The sequence below is a fragment of the Bombina bombina genome, chromosome 1 (genome assembly GCF_027579735.1).
Source record: "Bombina bombina isolate aBomBom1 chromosome 1, aBomBom1.pri, whole genome shotgun sequence".
Classification (NCBI taxonomy): Eukaryota; Metazoa; Chordata; class Amphibia; order Anura; family Bombinatoridae; genus Bombina; species Bombina bombina.
In genome coordinates this window covers 17,611,658-17,629,281 of record NC_069499.1, presented here as the reverse complement: position 1 = coordinate 17,629,281, position 17,624 = coordinate 17,611,658, and the positions used below count along the sequence as shown (strand labels likewise).

At 43.0% G+C, this 17,624-nt stretch overlaps 1 protein-coding gene across 1 annotated transcript; it reads right to left on the bottom strand.

Annotated features, from left to right (window-relative positions):
• Positions 1-242: 242 nt before the first annotated feature.
• On the bottom strand, positions 243-14,914 carry TMEM179 (transmembrane protein 179). The gene is made up of 4 exons (XM_053689045.1): positions 14,616-14,914; positions 6,943-7,080; positions 2,277-2,355; positions 243-477 (listed from the first exon to the last, which is right to left on the bottom strand). The coding sequence occupies exons 1-4, from the start codon at positions 14,912-14,914 to the stop codon at positions 301-303; spliced, it is 693 nt and encodes a 230-aa protein (XP_053545020.1). The 3' UTR covers positions 243-300.
• Between the last annotated feature and the right edge of the window lie 2,710 nt (positions 14,915-17,624).

The following is a 17,624-nucleotide window of genomic DNA, read 5'->3' as shown; positions in this document are numbered from 1 at the left end:
AACCTACAGCATATACGGTACCTGTTGTTACCAGCTATATATTAAAACAAACCTACACACATCCCAGAACAAGTTATCCAGTGACATAAAACTTAAATCACAATTATGATTTTTGGCTTCACATTGTTACAGATTTAGCTCTATATTTTTTCTACTTTCATTTGTGTCAAAGTATCCTCTAGGGAATAAGTCTCATTTTTTTCTGTCACATTCTTCCTCGGTAACTATAAGAAATTTAGATAAAAATCTTTGCTGTAAACACATTACGTGGTGGATGAGAGCTATCGCCTAAGGCTGGAATCAAATCAAAACACTTTTCTCTTCCTGCACAGAGTGATGTGAGGCAGATCCAATCAGCAGTTCCTTCTCATGTATCAGGCTGTCCAGCAAGTCCTCCTGTCTGCAGTTATGATACACTTTCAGGAAGGATAGGACGGTTGTTCCTAGCCATGTGATCCAAGCAGCCCACAGTCCAAACTAGAATAGGAAGACATAAAGCAGAAGACAAGGGGTCTCAGCAAGTGCCCAGCTGCTACATGTAAATGCCCCCGTGATACTGCCAACCCAAGGTCAGAACAGGTCAGAGCTTCTGCTCCTTAAATGGAGGCTATAAAATGTAAAGCACTTACTGCAAACCTGAATATAAGCTACCAGCAAACTCTCACTGAAAGTGTATTAAATGATAGTAACATGTATTGGCAATCTTACCCCTTCTCAGATGCGGTGCTGAGGTGGAGAAGAATGATGGGGACGACAATGAAGACAATGACAACAACAACAATGACTATGACGATGACAATAATGACGACAATGATGAGGATGATGGCAATGATAATGACGATGACATCTAAGAGTTTTCACACAATCCTTCCTAATATCATCTCAAAACATCCTGACCATTGTTTGTAGCTATATTTTAGAATTTTACATTGTTTTCTTATTTCTAGCAATAAAAATCATGAACATAATAGTGAGTTAGATGGTGAAATAATGAGTTTACAATTTGTATTTAATGTAACCTGCAGCCTGTGTTATAAACAAAGCAATAATAGTGAGCTTTTGTTTTGTAACATCATCTGAGCCCTGTTACCTTCTGTTTATTGACAACGAAAATTCTGTATCCAGGTCGACTAATCCCAATCATATACACGACTTACCTGAGCAAACAGTAAACTGATCCCAATCATATACCCGACTTACCTGAGCAAACAGCAAACTGATCCCAATCATATACATGACTTACCTGAGCAAACAGTAAACTGATCCCAATCATATACCCGACTTACCTGAGCAAACAGTAAACTGATCCCAATCATATACCCGACTTACCTGAGCAAACAGCAAACTGATCCCAATCATATACACGACTTACCTGAGCAAACAGTAAACTGATCCCAATCATATACACGACTTATGTGAGCAAGAGCAAACTGATCCCAATCATATACACGACTTACCTGAGCAAACAGTAAACTGATCCCAATCATATACCCGACTTACCTGAGCAAACAGTAAACTAATCAAAATCATATACACGACTTACCTGAGCAAACAGCAAACTGATCCCAATCATATACACGACTTACCTGAGCAAACAGCAAACTGATCCCAATCATATACACGACTTACGTGAGCAAGAGCAAACCGATCCCAATCATATACACAACTTACCTGAGCAAACAGCAAACTGATCCCAATCATATACACGACTTACGTGAGCAAACAGCAAACTGATCCCAATCATATACACGACTTACGTGAGCAAGAGCAAACTGATCCCAATCATATACACGACTTACCTGAGCAAACAGCAAACTGATCCCAATCATATACACGACTTACCTGAGCAAACAGCAAACTGATCCCAATCATATACACGACTTACCTGAGCAAACAGCAAACTGATCCCAATCATATACATGACTTACCTGAGCAAACAGCAAACTGATCCCAATCATATACACGACTTACCTGAGCAAACAGCAAACTGATCCCAATCATATACATGACTTACCTGAGCAAACAGCAAACTGATCCCAATCATATACACGACTTACCTGAGCAAACAGCAAACTGATGCCAATCATATACACGACTTACCTGAGCAAACAGCAAACTGATCCCAATCATATACACGACTTACCTGAGCAAACAGCAAACTGATGCCAATCATATACACGACTTACCTGAGCAAACAGCAAACTGATCCCAATCATATATATACACAACTTACCTGATCAAAAAGCAAACTAATCACAATCATATACACGACTTACCTGAGCAACAGCAAACTGATCATAGAAAGAAGTGTGTGTTAAGTTAAGATCCAGGTCTTTGTCCTGCAGTTCCTCACAGCTGGGAGAATATAAAGAGATAAGTGATAGTTACACATATCGAGGGGAAATTCACAAACAGGTTACAAAAGTCATGAACTCAATTGTACAGGAAACATACATAAGTCACAGGAAGCCGACATCCCAGATGAAACAAGTATTTGCTATAAAAGGGATGTACTAACCCCACAAAGGGAATAAATACATAGTAAAGTCCTGCTCAAGAGTATCAAGCATTGCAGTGCCAGAGCTGGCGATCGGTGGGTTGTGTGACTGTCAAATGCATGACCTTGCAGGCAGTTTCCTGCACAGAAGCTATCAGGCAACCGATTGAGACTTTCCCTATGTTTTAAACTCATTTGTGGGAACTAAACATAAAATTAGCTAGGGACAGTGACTCTATTACAGACTGTAACAAATAATGTTTATTAGCGTATTTGTATTGCACTTATGGACCACTATATAAAATAACTATACATGTGTCTAGCACTGAAAACCAGGTAACAATACAGCAGAGGTAAAAACGACAACACCTGCGTCTATCTCATTATAGTTTTATAAACATAGAAACATAGATATTGACGGCAGATAAGAGCCATAGGCCCAGCAAGTCTGCCCGACCTTACCTAACAGTATAAACTTATCTAGTTCGTAGGATAGCCTTATGCTTGTCCCATGCATTTTTAAAGTCCCCCACAGTGTTTGTTGCTACTACCTCTTGAGGAAGTTTATTCCATAAATCAATCACTCTTTCTGTAAAGAAGCTTCCTCAAATTACTCCTGAATCTACTACCCTTTAGCTTGAGCTCATGACCCCTTGTTCTTGAATTTTCCATTTTATGTAAAATACCCACAGCCTCAGTTTTACTAAACCCTTTAATGTACTTGAAAGTTGCTATCATATCACCTCTTTCCCTTCTCTCCTCTAAGCTATACATATTTAGGTCATTGAGCCTATCCTGGTAAGTTTTATTTTTTAGACCATGTACCATTTTGGTAGCCCTCCTTTGCACAGATTCAAGTTTGTTAATATCCTTCTGAAGATATGCAGGCCCATTTATCAAGCTCCGTATGGAGCTTGAAGGGCCGTGTTTCTGGCGAGTCTTCAGACTCGCCAGAAACACAACTTATGAAGCAGCGGTCTAAAGACCGCTGCTCCATAACCCTGTCCGCCTGCTCTGAACAGGCGGACAGGAATCGCCAGACATCAACCCGATCGAATACGATCGGGTTGATTGACAGCTCCCTGCTGGCGGCCGATTGGCCGCGAGTCAGCAGGGGGCGGCGTTGCACCAGCAGCTCTTGTGAGCTGCTGGTGCAATGTTAAATGCGGAGAGCGTATTGCTCTCCGCATTTAGCGAGGTCTTGCGGACCTGATCCGCAGTGTCGGATCAGGTCCGCAAGCCCTTTGATAAATGGGCCTGATAGTCTCCAGAACTGCACACAATACTCAAGATGAGGCCTAACTAATGATCTATAAAGTGGCATAAGAACCTTACTATTTCTGCTGCAAATACCTCTACCAATACATCCAAGCATTCTGCTAGCCTTACTCGCTGCATTACTACATTGTTTACTAAGTTTTAAATCATCTGAAATAATAATTCCCAAGTCCTGTTCCTCGTCTGTAACAGTCAGTAAAGTGTCATTGAGTCTGTAATTAACATTTGGATTTTTCTTCCCTAAATGCATTATTTTACACTTTGCTGTGTTAAACTTTAGACCCCAGTCATTTGTCCAATCCTCCAATTGTTGTATATCACTTCTCATTTTGTCTACCCCCCCTGGAACATCCACTCTGTTGCAAATTTTTGTATCATCTGCAAAGAGACATACTTTCCCCTGTAGCCCTTTGCTGATATCGCAGATAAATATGTTAAACAAAACAGGCCCCAGAACTGACCCCTGAGGAACACCACTAGTAACAGCCCCCTCTGCTGAATGAACTCCATTTACTAAGACACTTTGTTTTCTGTCCTTAAGCCAGCATTCCACCCAGTTCACTATTTTTGAATCTAGACCAAGGAGATACAGTTTGGGAATTAGTTTATTGTGTGGGACGGTGTCAAATGCTTTGCTGAAATCTAGATATGCTACATCAACTGCTCCTCCCTTGTCTAATACTTTTGTTACATAATCAAATAAGTCAATTAGATTAGTCTGACATGATCTCCCTGAAGTAAAACCATGCTGATTTTGGTCCTCTAAATTGTTTGTCTTTATGTAAGTCATAATTCTTTCTTTTAAGAGGCTTTCCATTAATTTCCCTACTACTGAAGTTAAACTAACTGGCCTGTAGTTGCCAGATTCTTCTCTACTGCCCTTTTTATGAAGGGGTATTACATTTGCTATTCTCCAATCATCTTGGACAGCTCCTGTTAATAGTGACTGATTAAACAGATCAGTTAATGGGACAGTTAGCACTGATCGAAGTTCTTTTAAAACCCTTGGATGAATATTATCAGGACCCACTGCCTTTGTAACATTTATTTTTGATAATGCTAACAAAACCTCATCCTCTGTAAAAAGATTACTGTTAAGCTTGTTTCTATTTTGCGTTGCATCCCTTAATGTAGACATTGTATCTTCACAATCTTTAGTGAAAACAGAACAGAAGTAATCATTGAGACAGTCTGCAATCTGCTTATCTCCTTCTATTATTCTACCATCAACTGATTTCAATTTTACTATTCCTACCTTATTTTTTCTTCTTTCACTGATATATCTAAAGAATGTTTTGTCCCCATGTTTTACTGACTGTGCTATCTTCTCTTCTGCATGAGCTTTAACCTTCCTAATTAACTGCTAAGTCTTTTTTTGTTGGAGTCTCCATATTTTCATATCATCATCTGCTTGTGTGTGTCTGTAATTTTTATAAGCTATCTTTTTTGTCTTTACAGCATGTGCTACTTCTTTGGAAAACCAAATTGGTTTCCGCTTTCTTTTACTTTTACAGACATGTCTAATACAGTGTGCGGTTGCATCTAAAATGGCACCTTTCACAAATTCCCACTGTTCTTGAACCCCTGTAATAAGAGTTTTCCCCTTTAAATAGTTCTTTAGGTATTCTCCCATTAATGAAAAATCTGCCGTCCTAAAGTCTAAAACTTTTGTTTTAGTCTGGGTGGACAGTTCCTGAACATGAATACTAAACCAAACAGATTGATGATCACTGGATCCTAAGTTCTCACCTACAGACACATCTGAAACTGTATCACTGTTTGTAAGTATTAGATCTAATATAGCTTCCTTACGAGTTGGTTCCTTGACTAATTGTTCAAGTGATTCCCCTACCCCTATAACCCAAATAGCAAGCTGAGCACAAGTAAAAACTAACTTCACAATCCCAGTGTCATCAAAGAGATGAAAAGTGAACTATTCAGTACACTGGCTCACGATGATCACAGTTTTATGCACCTTACATAACTACACACAGTTTTATGCACCTTACATAACTACACACAGTTTTATGCACCTTACATAACTACACACAGTTTTATGCACCTTACATAACTACACACAGTTTTATGCACCTTACATAACTACACACAGTTTTATGCACCTTACATAACTACACACAGTTTTATGCACCTTACATAACTACACACAGTTTTATGCACCTTACATAACTACACACAGTTTATGCACCTTACATAACTACACACAGTTTTATGCACCTTACATAACTACACACAGTTTTATGCACCTTACATAACTACACACAGTTTTATGCACCTTACATAACTACACACAGTTTTATGCACCTTACATAACTACACACAGTTTTATGCACCTTACATAACTACACACAGTTTTATGCACCTTACATAACTACACACAGTTTTATGCACCTTACATAACTACACACAGTTTTATGCACCTTACATAACTACACACAGTTTTATGCACCTTACATAACTACACACAGTTTATGCACCTTACATAACTACATACAGTTTATGCACCTTACATAACTACACACAGTTTTATGCACCTTACATAACTACACACAGTTTTATGCACCTTACATAACTACACACAGTTTATGCACCTTACATAACTACATACAGTTTTATGCACCTTACATAACTACACACAGTTTATGCACCTTACATAACTACACACAGTTTTATGCACCTTACATAACTACACACAGTTTTATGCACCTTACATAACTACACACAGTTTTATGCACCTTACATAACTACACACAGTTTTATGCACCTTACATAACTACACACAGTTTTATGCACCTTACATAACTACATACAGTTTTATGCACCTTACATAACTACACACAGTTTTATGCACCTTACATAACTACACACAGTTTTATGCACCTTACATAACTACACACAGTTTTATGCACCTTACATAACTACACACAGTTTTATGCACCTTACATAACTACACACAGTTTTATGAATATTTAATACACGGCAAGGAAATAAACACAGACCTTTTTATATCAAAGTGAGATGTGTGTTTTTTCCCATTTAGAGTATAATTTTAAATGTATATTACAGAATAAACGTGAATCATTTCCGAGTTCTGCCTGAGATTCTCTACAAATAATCTCACAAAGGATACGCAAAACATTTCTACTCACCTGCTGGGCAAACTTCCTTTTTCTGTAATGGAATTGCACCACATATTAAAGCCAACACTTACAATCGTACTGGCAATAAAGATGATAAAAACCACAAAGGAACTGATCAGCAGATTCATGAAGGCATAAAACAAAGAGCTGCAATAAAAAATGGAAATACAACTCAAAATCAAGAATAATATTGTATCACAACAAGCCTCAAACACTGCATCTCAACGGAACATACGTACTCCCTAAAGCTCCTACTGAATGTAATAAAATCAGCTGTAAATGGCAAGGCACAGGATAACTTATCGTATGTCTTATTATCCTTGTCACTTATGATCTTAATTTAACAATAAAAAATCATGCTTTTAAATCATTATAGCTACATCTGTATAATATTGCAGTAACAAAAAGCAAACTGTGAAATCTCTCTAGTGATATACTATGAGCAAACAAAATAATTACATGAAGATATAGATTTCATATTATTACATTAGTTCTGGACTACACGACAATGCTTAGATGACTAACACAATGCACATGCCTTTTAAACATACACCAAATTGTGTGATTCAACATGTATAAAATAAGATTATTGTCAGCAATGAAACAAACCCTTTGCTTCAGTAACAAGTGGTTGTAGAGTAGGCAAGCAAGTTCCCAAGTTCAGCACCATGAACAGCTCCACATCATATGTATTGTAAGTCATAGACATGATGGGCTAGTGATGGTCACATGTGGCCCTCTACACTAGTTTTTGGGGCTCTTGAAAAACAAAATCAGAGCTTAGGATAAACACCATAATTGTTGTGATCCCAGAAAAAAAACAGAGCTAAAAATGTGTGCTTTGGGGACCTCTGATAGATGGGCACACTTAGATGGCCACAACGTAAAAAAAAAAAAAAAAAGCTCTCTAAAATTGATGCAGTGCCACTGAATATTTTGAAGACATATATTAATATTTGTGTGTTAAATAGCCCTTAGGGCTTCTAAAATATTGATCTGAGGCCCTTATTTCATAGGAAGTTTGCTAGATTACTATTTTTATAACACAGACAAAATACACAGCGTTATGACATCGGGTATAAAACAACAGTGTATAGTAAGACTGGTATAACGATTATTTTAGTGCTCTACACAGAAAAAATTGCCAGCCGGGTGCTATTATTAAGTAGCCAGGTGCTATTATCAAGTTGCCAGATGCCAATATGAAATAGCCGGGTGCTATTATGAAGTAGACGGGTGCTATTATGAAGTAGACGGGTGCTATTATGAAGTAGCCGGGTGCTATTATGAAGTAGCCGGGTGCTATTATGAAGTAGCCAGGTGCTTTTATGAAGTAGCCGGGTGCTTTTATGAAGTAGACGGGTGCTATTATGAAGTAGCCGGTGCTATTATGAAGTAGCCGGGTGCTATTATAAAGTAGACGGGTGCTATTATGAAGTAGACGGGTGCTATTATGAAGTAGACGGGTGCTATTATGAAGTAGCCGGGTGCTATTATGAAGTAGCCGGGTGCTATTATGAAGTAGCCGGTGCTATTATGAAGTAGCCGGGTGCTATTATGAGGTAGTTGGTTGCTATTATGAAGTAGTCGGGTGCTATTATGAGGTAGTTGGTTGCTATTATGAAGTAGCCGGTGGTATTATGAAGTAGCCGGTGCTATTATGAGGTAGTTGGTTGCTATTATGAAGTAGTCGGTGCTATTATGAAGTAGTCGGGTGCTATTATGAGGTAGTTGGGTGCTATTATGAAGTAGACGGGTGCTATTATGAAGTAAACGGGTGCTATTATGAAGTAGACGGGTGCTATTATGAAGTAGCCGGGTGCTATTATGAAGTAGCCGGTGCTATTATGAAGTAGCCGGGTGCTATTATGAGGTAGTTAGGTGCTATTATTAAGTAGTCGGGTGCTATTATTAAGTAGTCGGGTGCTATTATGAAGTAGTCGGGTGCTCTTATGAGGTAGTTGGGTGCTATTATGAGGTAGTTGGGTGCTATTATGATGCAGCTGAGTGCTATTATGAGGTAGCCAGGTGGGGGCAGTGTAATACTTTGTAAGATTATAACATTTTCTGATATCCAAAGCACAAATTAACTGAATCATTTTACATGAATGTATTTTATGATAATTTGTGCAATGAACATGCACACACTACCCTGTAAATACCCACTGACACTACACACACACACACACACTGTACATACCCACTGACACTACACACCCACCCCTGTACATACCCACAGGCACAACACACACCCCTGTACATACCCACAGGCACAACACACACCCCTGTACATACCCACAGGCACAACACACACCCCTGTACATACCCACAGGCACAACACACACCCCTGTACATACCCACAGACACAACACACACCCCTGTACATACCCACAGACACAACACACACCCCTGTACATACCCACAGACACAACACACACCCCTGTACATACCCACAGACACAACACACACCCCTGTACATACCCACTGACACTACTACACACACACACCCCTTAACATACCCACTGACATTACACACACACACACACTGTACATACCCACAGACACAACACCCCCACCCCTGTACATACCCACTGACACCAAACACACACCCCTGTACATACCCACAGACACAACACACACCCCTGTACATACCCACAGACACAACACACACCCCTGTACATACCCACAGACACAACACACACCCCTGTACATACCCACAGACACAACACACACCCCTGTACATACCCACAGACACAACACACACCCCTGTACATACCCCCAGACACAACACACACCCCTGTACATACCCACTGACACCACACACACCCAGATACTCCTAAACATACCCACAGACACTATTACACACACACACTCCTGTACATACCCACAGACACTATTACACACACACCCTTGTACATACCCCCAGACACTACACACACACCCTTGTACATATCCCCAGACACTACACACACACCCTTGTGCATACCCCCTGACACTACACACACACCCTTGTACATACCCCCTGACACTACACACACACACACCCTTGTACATACCCACTGACACTACACACACAGGTCCATACCCACTGACACTACACACACACCCTTGTACATACCCACTGACACTACACACACACCCCTGTACATACCCACTGACACTACACACACACCCCTGTACATACCCACTGACACTACACACACACCTGCATGTAATAAAATCAGCTGTAAATGGCAAGGCACAGGATAACTTATCGTATGTCTTATTATCCTTGTCACTTATGATCTTAATTTAACAATAAAAAATCATGCTTTTAAATCATTATAGCTACATCTGTATAATATTGCAGTAACAAAAAGCAAACTGTGAAATCTCTCTAGTGATATACTATGAGCAAACAAAATAATTACAAGATATAGATTTCATATTATTACATTAGTTCTGGACTACAAGACAATAATTTGAGCAAACAGGTTTACTAAAATGACTAATACAATGCACATTCATTAATGAATGCCTTTTAAACATACACCAAAATGTGTGATTCAACATGTATAAAATAAGATTATTGTCAGCAATGAAACAAACCCTTTGCTTCAGTAACAAGTGGTTGTAGAGTAGGCAAGCAAGTTCCCAAGTTCAGCACCATGAACAGCTCCACATCATATGTATTGTAAGTCATAGACAAGATGGGCTAGTGATGGTCACATGTGGCCCTCTACACTAGTTTTTGGGGCTCTTGAAAAACAAAATCAGAGCTTAGGATAAACACCATAATTGGTGTGATCCCAGAAAAAATAACAGAGCTAAAAATGTGTGCTTTGGGGACCTCTGATATGTGGGCACACTTAGATGGCCACAACGTAAAAAAACGCTCTGGAGGAGAAAATGTTGCCTAAAATTGATGCAGTGCCACTGAATATTTTGAAGACATATATTAATATTTGTGTGTTAAATAGCCCTTAGGGCTTCTAAAATATTGATCTGAGGCCCTTATTTCATAGGAAGTTTGCTAGATTACTATTTTTATAGCACCGACAAATTATACAGCGTTATGACATCGGGTATAAAACAACAGTGTATAGTAAGACTGGTATAACGATTATTTTAGTGCTCTACACAGAAAAAATTGCCAGCCGGGTGCTATTATTAAGTAGCCAGGTGCTATTATCAAGTTGCCAGATGCCAATATGAAATAGCCGGGTGCTATTATGAAGTAGTCGGGTGCTATTATGAAGATTATGAACTAGTCGGGTGCTATTATGAAGTAGCCGGGTGCTATTATGAAGTAGCCGGGTGCTATTATGAAGTAGCCGGGTGCTATTATGAAGTAGTCGGGTGCTATTATGAAGTAGCCGGGTGCTATTATGAAATAGTCAAGTGCTATTATGAAGTAGTCAAGTGCTATTATGAAGTAGTCAAGTGCTATTATGAAGTAGTCAAGTGCTATTATGAAGTAGTCTGGGGGGGTTATGAATTAGCCGGGTGCTATTATGAAGTAGACGGGTGCTATTATGAAGTAGACGGGTGCTATTATGAAGTAGACGGGTGCTATCATGAAGTAGACGGGTGCTATTATGAAGTAGACGGGTGCTATTATGAAGTAGTCGGGTGCTATTATGAAGTAGACGGGTGCTATTATGAAGTAGACGGGTGCTATTATGAAGTAGTCGGGTGCTATTATGAAGTAGACGGGTGCTATTATGAAGTAGTCGGGTGCTATTATGAAGTAGACGGGTGCTATTATGAAGTAGACGGGTGCTATTATGAAGTAGACGGGTGCTATTATGAAGTAGTCGGGTGCTATTATGAAGTAGTCGGGTGCTATTATGAAGTAGTCGGTGCTATTATGAGGTAGTTGGGTGCTATTATGAGGTAGTTGGGTGCTATTATGAGGTAGTTGGGTGCTATTATGAGGTGGTTGGGTGCTATTATGAGGTAGTTGGGTGCTATTATGATGCAGCTGAGTGCTATTATGAGGTAGCCAGGTGGGGGCAGTGTAATACTTTGTAAGATTATAACATTTTCTGATATCCAAAGCACAAATTAACTGAATCATTTTACATGAATGTATTTTATGATAATTTGTGCAATGAACATGCACACACTACCCTGTAAATACCCACTGACACTACACACACACACACTGTACATACCCACTGACACTACACACCCACCCCTGTACATACCCACAGGCACAACACACACCCCTGTACATACCCACTGACACCAAACACACACCAAGACACTCCTGTACATACCCACAGACACTATTACACACACACTCCTGTACATACCCACAGACACTATTACACACACACACCCTTGTACATACCCACTGACACTACACACACCCTTGTACATACCCACTGACACTACACACACCCTTGTACATACCCACTGACACTACACACACCCTTGTACATACCCACTGACACTACACACCCTTGTACATACCCGACACTACACACACACACACCCTTGTACATACCCACTGACACTACACACACACACACACACACACCCCTGTACATACCCACTGACACTACACACACACCTGTACATACCCACTGACACTACTATACACCTCTGTACATACCCACTGACACTACTACACACACACCCCTGGACATACCCACTGACACTACTACACACGCACCCCTGGACATACCCACTGACACTACTACACACGCACCCCTGTACATACCCACTGACACTACTACACACGCACCCCTGTACATACCCACTGACACTACTACACACGCACCCCTGTACATACCCACTGACACTACAACACACGCACCCCTGTACATACCCACTGACACTACTAAACACCCCTGTACATACCCACTAACACTACACACACACACACCTTTGTACATACCCACTGACACTACTACTACACACCCCTGTACATACCCACTGACACTACTACACACCCCTGTACATACCCACTGACACTACTACACACCCCTGTACATATCCACTGACACTACACACACCCCTGTACATATCCACTGACACTACACACAAACACCTTTGTAAATACCCACTGACACTACTACACACACAGCCCTGTACATACCCACTGACACTACTACACACCTGTACATACCTACTGACACTACTACACACCTGTACATACCCACTGACACTACTACACACACACCTGTACATACCCACTGACACTACTACACACCCCTGTACATACCCACTGACACTACTACACAGCCCTGTACATACCCACTGACACTACTACACAGCCCTGTACATACCCACTGACACTACATACCCCTGTACATACCCACTGACACTACTACACACACATCCCTGTACATACCCACTGACACTACTACACACCCCTGTACATACCCACTGACACTATTACACACATACCCACTAACACTACTACACACCCCTGTGCATACCCACTGACACTATTACACACCCCTGTAAATACCCACTGACACTATTACACACATACCCACTAACACTACTACACACCCCTGTAAATACCCACTGACACTACTACACAGCCCTGTACATACCCACTGACACTACATACCCCTGTACATACCCACTGACACTACTACACACACATCCCTGTACATACCCACTGACACTACTACACACCCCTGTACATACCCACTGACACTATTACACACATACCCACTAACACTACTACACACCCCTGTGCATACCCACTGACACTATTACACACATACCCACTAACACTACTACACACCCCTGTAAATACCCACTGACACTATTACACACATACCCACTAACACTACTACACACCCCTGTAAATACCCACTGACACTATTACACACATACCCACTAACACTACTACACACCCCTGTACATACCCACTGACACTATTACACACATACCCACTAACTACTACACACCCCTGTACATACCCACTGACACTATTACACACATACCCACTAACACTACTACACACCCCTGTAAATACCCACTGACACTACTACACACATACCCACTGACACTACTACACACACACCCTGTACATACCCACTGACACTTCTACACACCCCTGTACATACCCACTGACACTACTACACACCCCTGTACATACCCACTGACACTACTACATACCCACTGACACTACTACACACCCCTGTACATACCCACTGACACTACTACACACCCCTGTACATACCCACTGACACTATTACACACTCCTGTACATACCCACTGACACTACTACACACCCCTGTACATACCCACTGACACTACTACACACCCCTGTACATACCCACTGACACTACTACACACCCCTGTACATACCCACTGACACTACTACACACCCCTGTACATACCCACTGACACTACTACACACCCCTGTACATACCCACTGACACTACTACATACCCACTGACACTACTACACACCCCTGTACATACCCACTGACACTATTACACACATACCCACTGACACTACTACACACACACCCTGTACATACCCACTGACACTACTACACACCCCTGTACATACCCACTGACACTACTACACCCCTGTACACACACACCCTGTACATACCCACTGACACTACTACACACCCCTGTACATACCCACTGACACTACTACACACCCCTGTACATACCCACTGACACTACTACACCCCTGTACACACGGACACACCAGGAGATACTTACTCTTCCCGGCCCCGCCACAGTCCATGCCCGGCCCGCCAGGCGAGGGCCCCGGAGCCCAGCAGGGACAGCAGTCCGGAGAGGAGGCTGAAGGTACAGGCCGAGCTGGGGCCCCACTCCTCCACCGAGAAGCTGTCCCGCTCCTGCGTGTTGTTCAGGCTCAGCCACACGCCCTCCGTGAAGAGCAGGCAGCGGCCCTGAGCTCCCGCACGGTGCTGGGACAGCGGCACTACGGCCAGCACGCTGCAAACAAAGGCCGCGGTGTACAGGCCGCACTGAGCACGGAGTAGTCTGTCCGCCATGTCTGAGGTACAGCTGCACCGGGGAGTATACTGAGGTACAGCTGCACCGGGGAGTATACTGAGGTACAGCTGCACCGGGAGAGTATACTGAGGTACAGCTGCACCAGGAGAGTATACTGAGGTACAGCTGCACCGGGGGAGTATACTGAGGTACAGCTGCACCAGGAGAGTATACTGAGGTACAGCTGCACCGGGGGAGTATACTGCTGCACCTAATGGGTAATGTACAGGCCGCACTGAGCACGGAGTAGTCTGTCCGCCATGTCTGAGGTACAGCTGCACCGGGGGAGTATACTGAGGTACAGCTGCACCGGGGAGTATACTGAGGTACAGCTGCACCGGGAGAGTATACTGAGGTACAGCTGCACCAGGAGAGTATACTGAGGTACAGCTGCACCAGGAGAGTATACTGAGGTACAGCTGCACCAGGAGAGTATACTGAGGTACAGCTGCACCAGGAGAGTATACTGAGGTACAGCTGAAACAGGAGAGTATACTGAGGTACAGCTGAAACAGGAGAGTATACTGAGGTACAGCTGCACCAGGAGAGTATACTGCTAGTTATACCTGAGGTGAGGGAGGTATGTGATGTACAGCTGCACCAGGGGAGTACACTGCTGGTTATACCTGAGGTGAGGGAGGTATGTGATGTACAGCTGCACCAGGAGAGTACACTGCTAGTTATACCTGAGGTGAGGGAGGTATGTGATGTACAGCTGCACCAGGAGAGTATACTGCTGGTTATGCCTGAGGTGAGGGAGGTATGTGATGTACAGATGCACCAGGAGAGTATACTGCTAGTTATTCCTGAGGTGAGGGAGGTATGTGATGTACAGCTGCACCAGGGGAGTATACTGCTAGTTATGTCTGAGGTGAGGGAGGTATGTGATGTACAGCTGCACCAGGAGAGTATACTGCTAGTTATGTGTGAGGTGAGGGAGGTATGTGATGTACAGCTGCACCAGGAGAGTATACTGCTAGTTATACCTGAGGTGAGGGAGGTATGTGATGTACAGCTGCACCAGGAGAGTATACTGCTAGTTATGCCTGAGGTGAGGGAGGTATGTGATGTACAACTGCACCAGGAGAGTATACTGCTAGTTATACCTGAGGTGAGGGAGGTGTGACAGACCCTTCTGTCAGGACTGAAAGAGTTAACTGTGTTTAGCTTTAAGAATCTAATTTCTAAAGACAGGTTTTCTGGCCTCAGCTATTGTGTGCTATAATTACATTTAAGTAATAAACAGGCCATTGTTTAATCACCCTCAGAGAACAGACGCTAGGTGATAAGACAAGCCAAATGTGTTTAAGTTGTTATCTGCCTAAGTAAAGTATTTAAGTAATATAATTCTATTGTATCATGTCAAGGGCGCTTCTCCCTTTTATCTAATGTACAACATTCTTTCAACCCCCATCTGAGGGGGGGTCAAAAACCTGTATAAATCTGTGTGCTGCCTTTTAATAAATGTTATCCTGTTTTAAACCTGAAATGTGGAGCTTGGTCTCATGTTTGCAGGGAAACTGATCAAGGTTGTGAAGTGCTGATTCTATATGCAGGACATTGTTCATCCGGTATTAACCCTTGGTATACAGTTGGTACCGTAACATTGGTGGCAAGCGACGGGAGAATCCTTATCGCCCAAAGGAGCAACTACGGATCCAGACCGAATGGGAACACCGTATGAAAGGCTAAAAAGAGCTACCCTTAAAGACCTGCTAGAGCAACGGGGCCAACAAACCAGTAACCTCAGGAAGAGGGGGATTATTACAATACTGACTAAGATGGAAAGAGTACCAGGGACAGAAGGAACCAATGGGCCCAGCATAGCAGACAGAACCCCTGAAGAAGCAAGTTTTGACCGGGCTGTCAAAATAAGACTGGCACACCAGGAGATACTTACTCTTCCCGGCCCCGCCACAGTCCATGCCCGGCCCGCCAGGCGAGGGCCCCGGAGCCCAGCAGGGACAGCAGTCCGGAGAGGAGGCTGAAGGTACAGGCCGAGCTGGGGCCCCACTCCTCCACCGAGAAGCTGTCCCGCTCCTGCGTGTTGTTCAGGCTCAGCCACACGCCCTCCGTGAAGAGCAGGCAGCGGCCCTGAGCTCCCGCACGGTGCTGGGACAGCGGCACTACGGCCAGCACGCTGCAAACAAAGGCCGCGGTGTACAGGCCGCACTGAGCACGGAGTAGTCTGTCCGCCATGTCTGAGGTACAGCTGCACCGGGGAGTATACTGAGGTACAGCTGCACCGGGGAGTATACTGAGGTACAGCTGCACCGGGAGAGTATACTGAGGTACAGCTGCACCAGGAGAGTATACTGAGGTACAGCTGCACCGGGGGAGTATACTGAGGTACAGCTGCACCAGGAGAGTATACTGAGGTACAGCTGCACCGGGGGAGTATACTGCTGCACCTAATGGGTAATGTACAGGCCGCACTGAGCACGGAGTAGTCTGTCCGCCATGTCTGAGGTACAGCTGCACCGGGGGAGTATACTGAGGTACAGCTGCACCGGGGAGTATACTGAGGTACAGCTGCACCGGGAGAGTATACTGAGGTACAGCTGCACCAGGAGAGTATACTGAGGTACAGCTGAAACAGGAGAGTATACTGAGGTACAGCTGCACCAGGAGAGTATACTGAGGTACAGCTGCACCAGGAGAGTATACTGAGGTACAGCTGCACCAGGAGAGTATACTGAGGTACAGCTG

Bases quoted from the DNA above. Each gene is read 5' to 3' on its own strand.
- TMEM179 (XM_053689045.1), bottom strand. From the start codon at position 14,914: ATGGCGGACAGACTACTCCGTGCTCAGTGCGGCCTGTACACCGCGGCC. The intron at 2,356-6,942 runs GTGAGTAGAAAT...ATATTCTCCCAG, and splicing joins AAAGGAAGTTTGCCCAGCAG to CTGTGAGGAACTGCAGGACA. The intron at 478-2,276 runs GTAAGTCGTGTA...TTCCTATTCTAG, and splicing joins ATCAGTTTGCTGTTGCTCAG to TTTGGACTGTGGGCTGCTTG.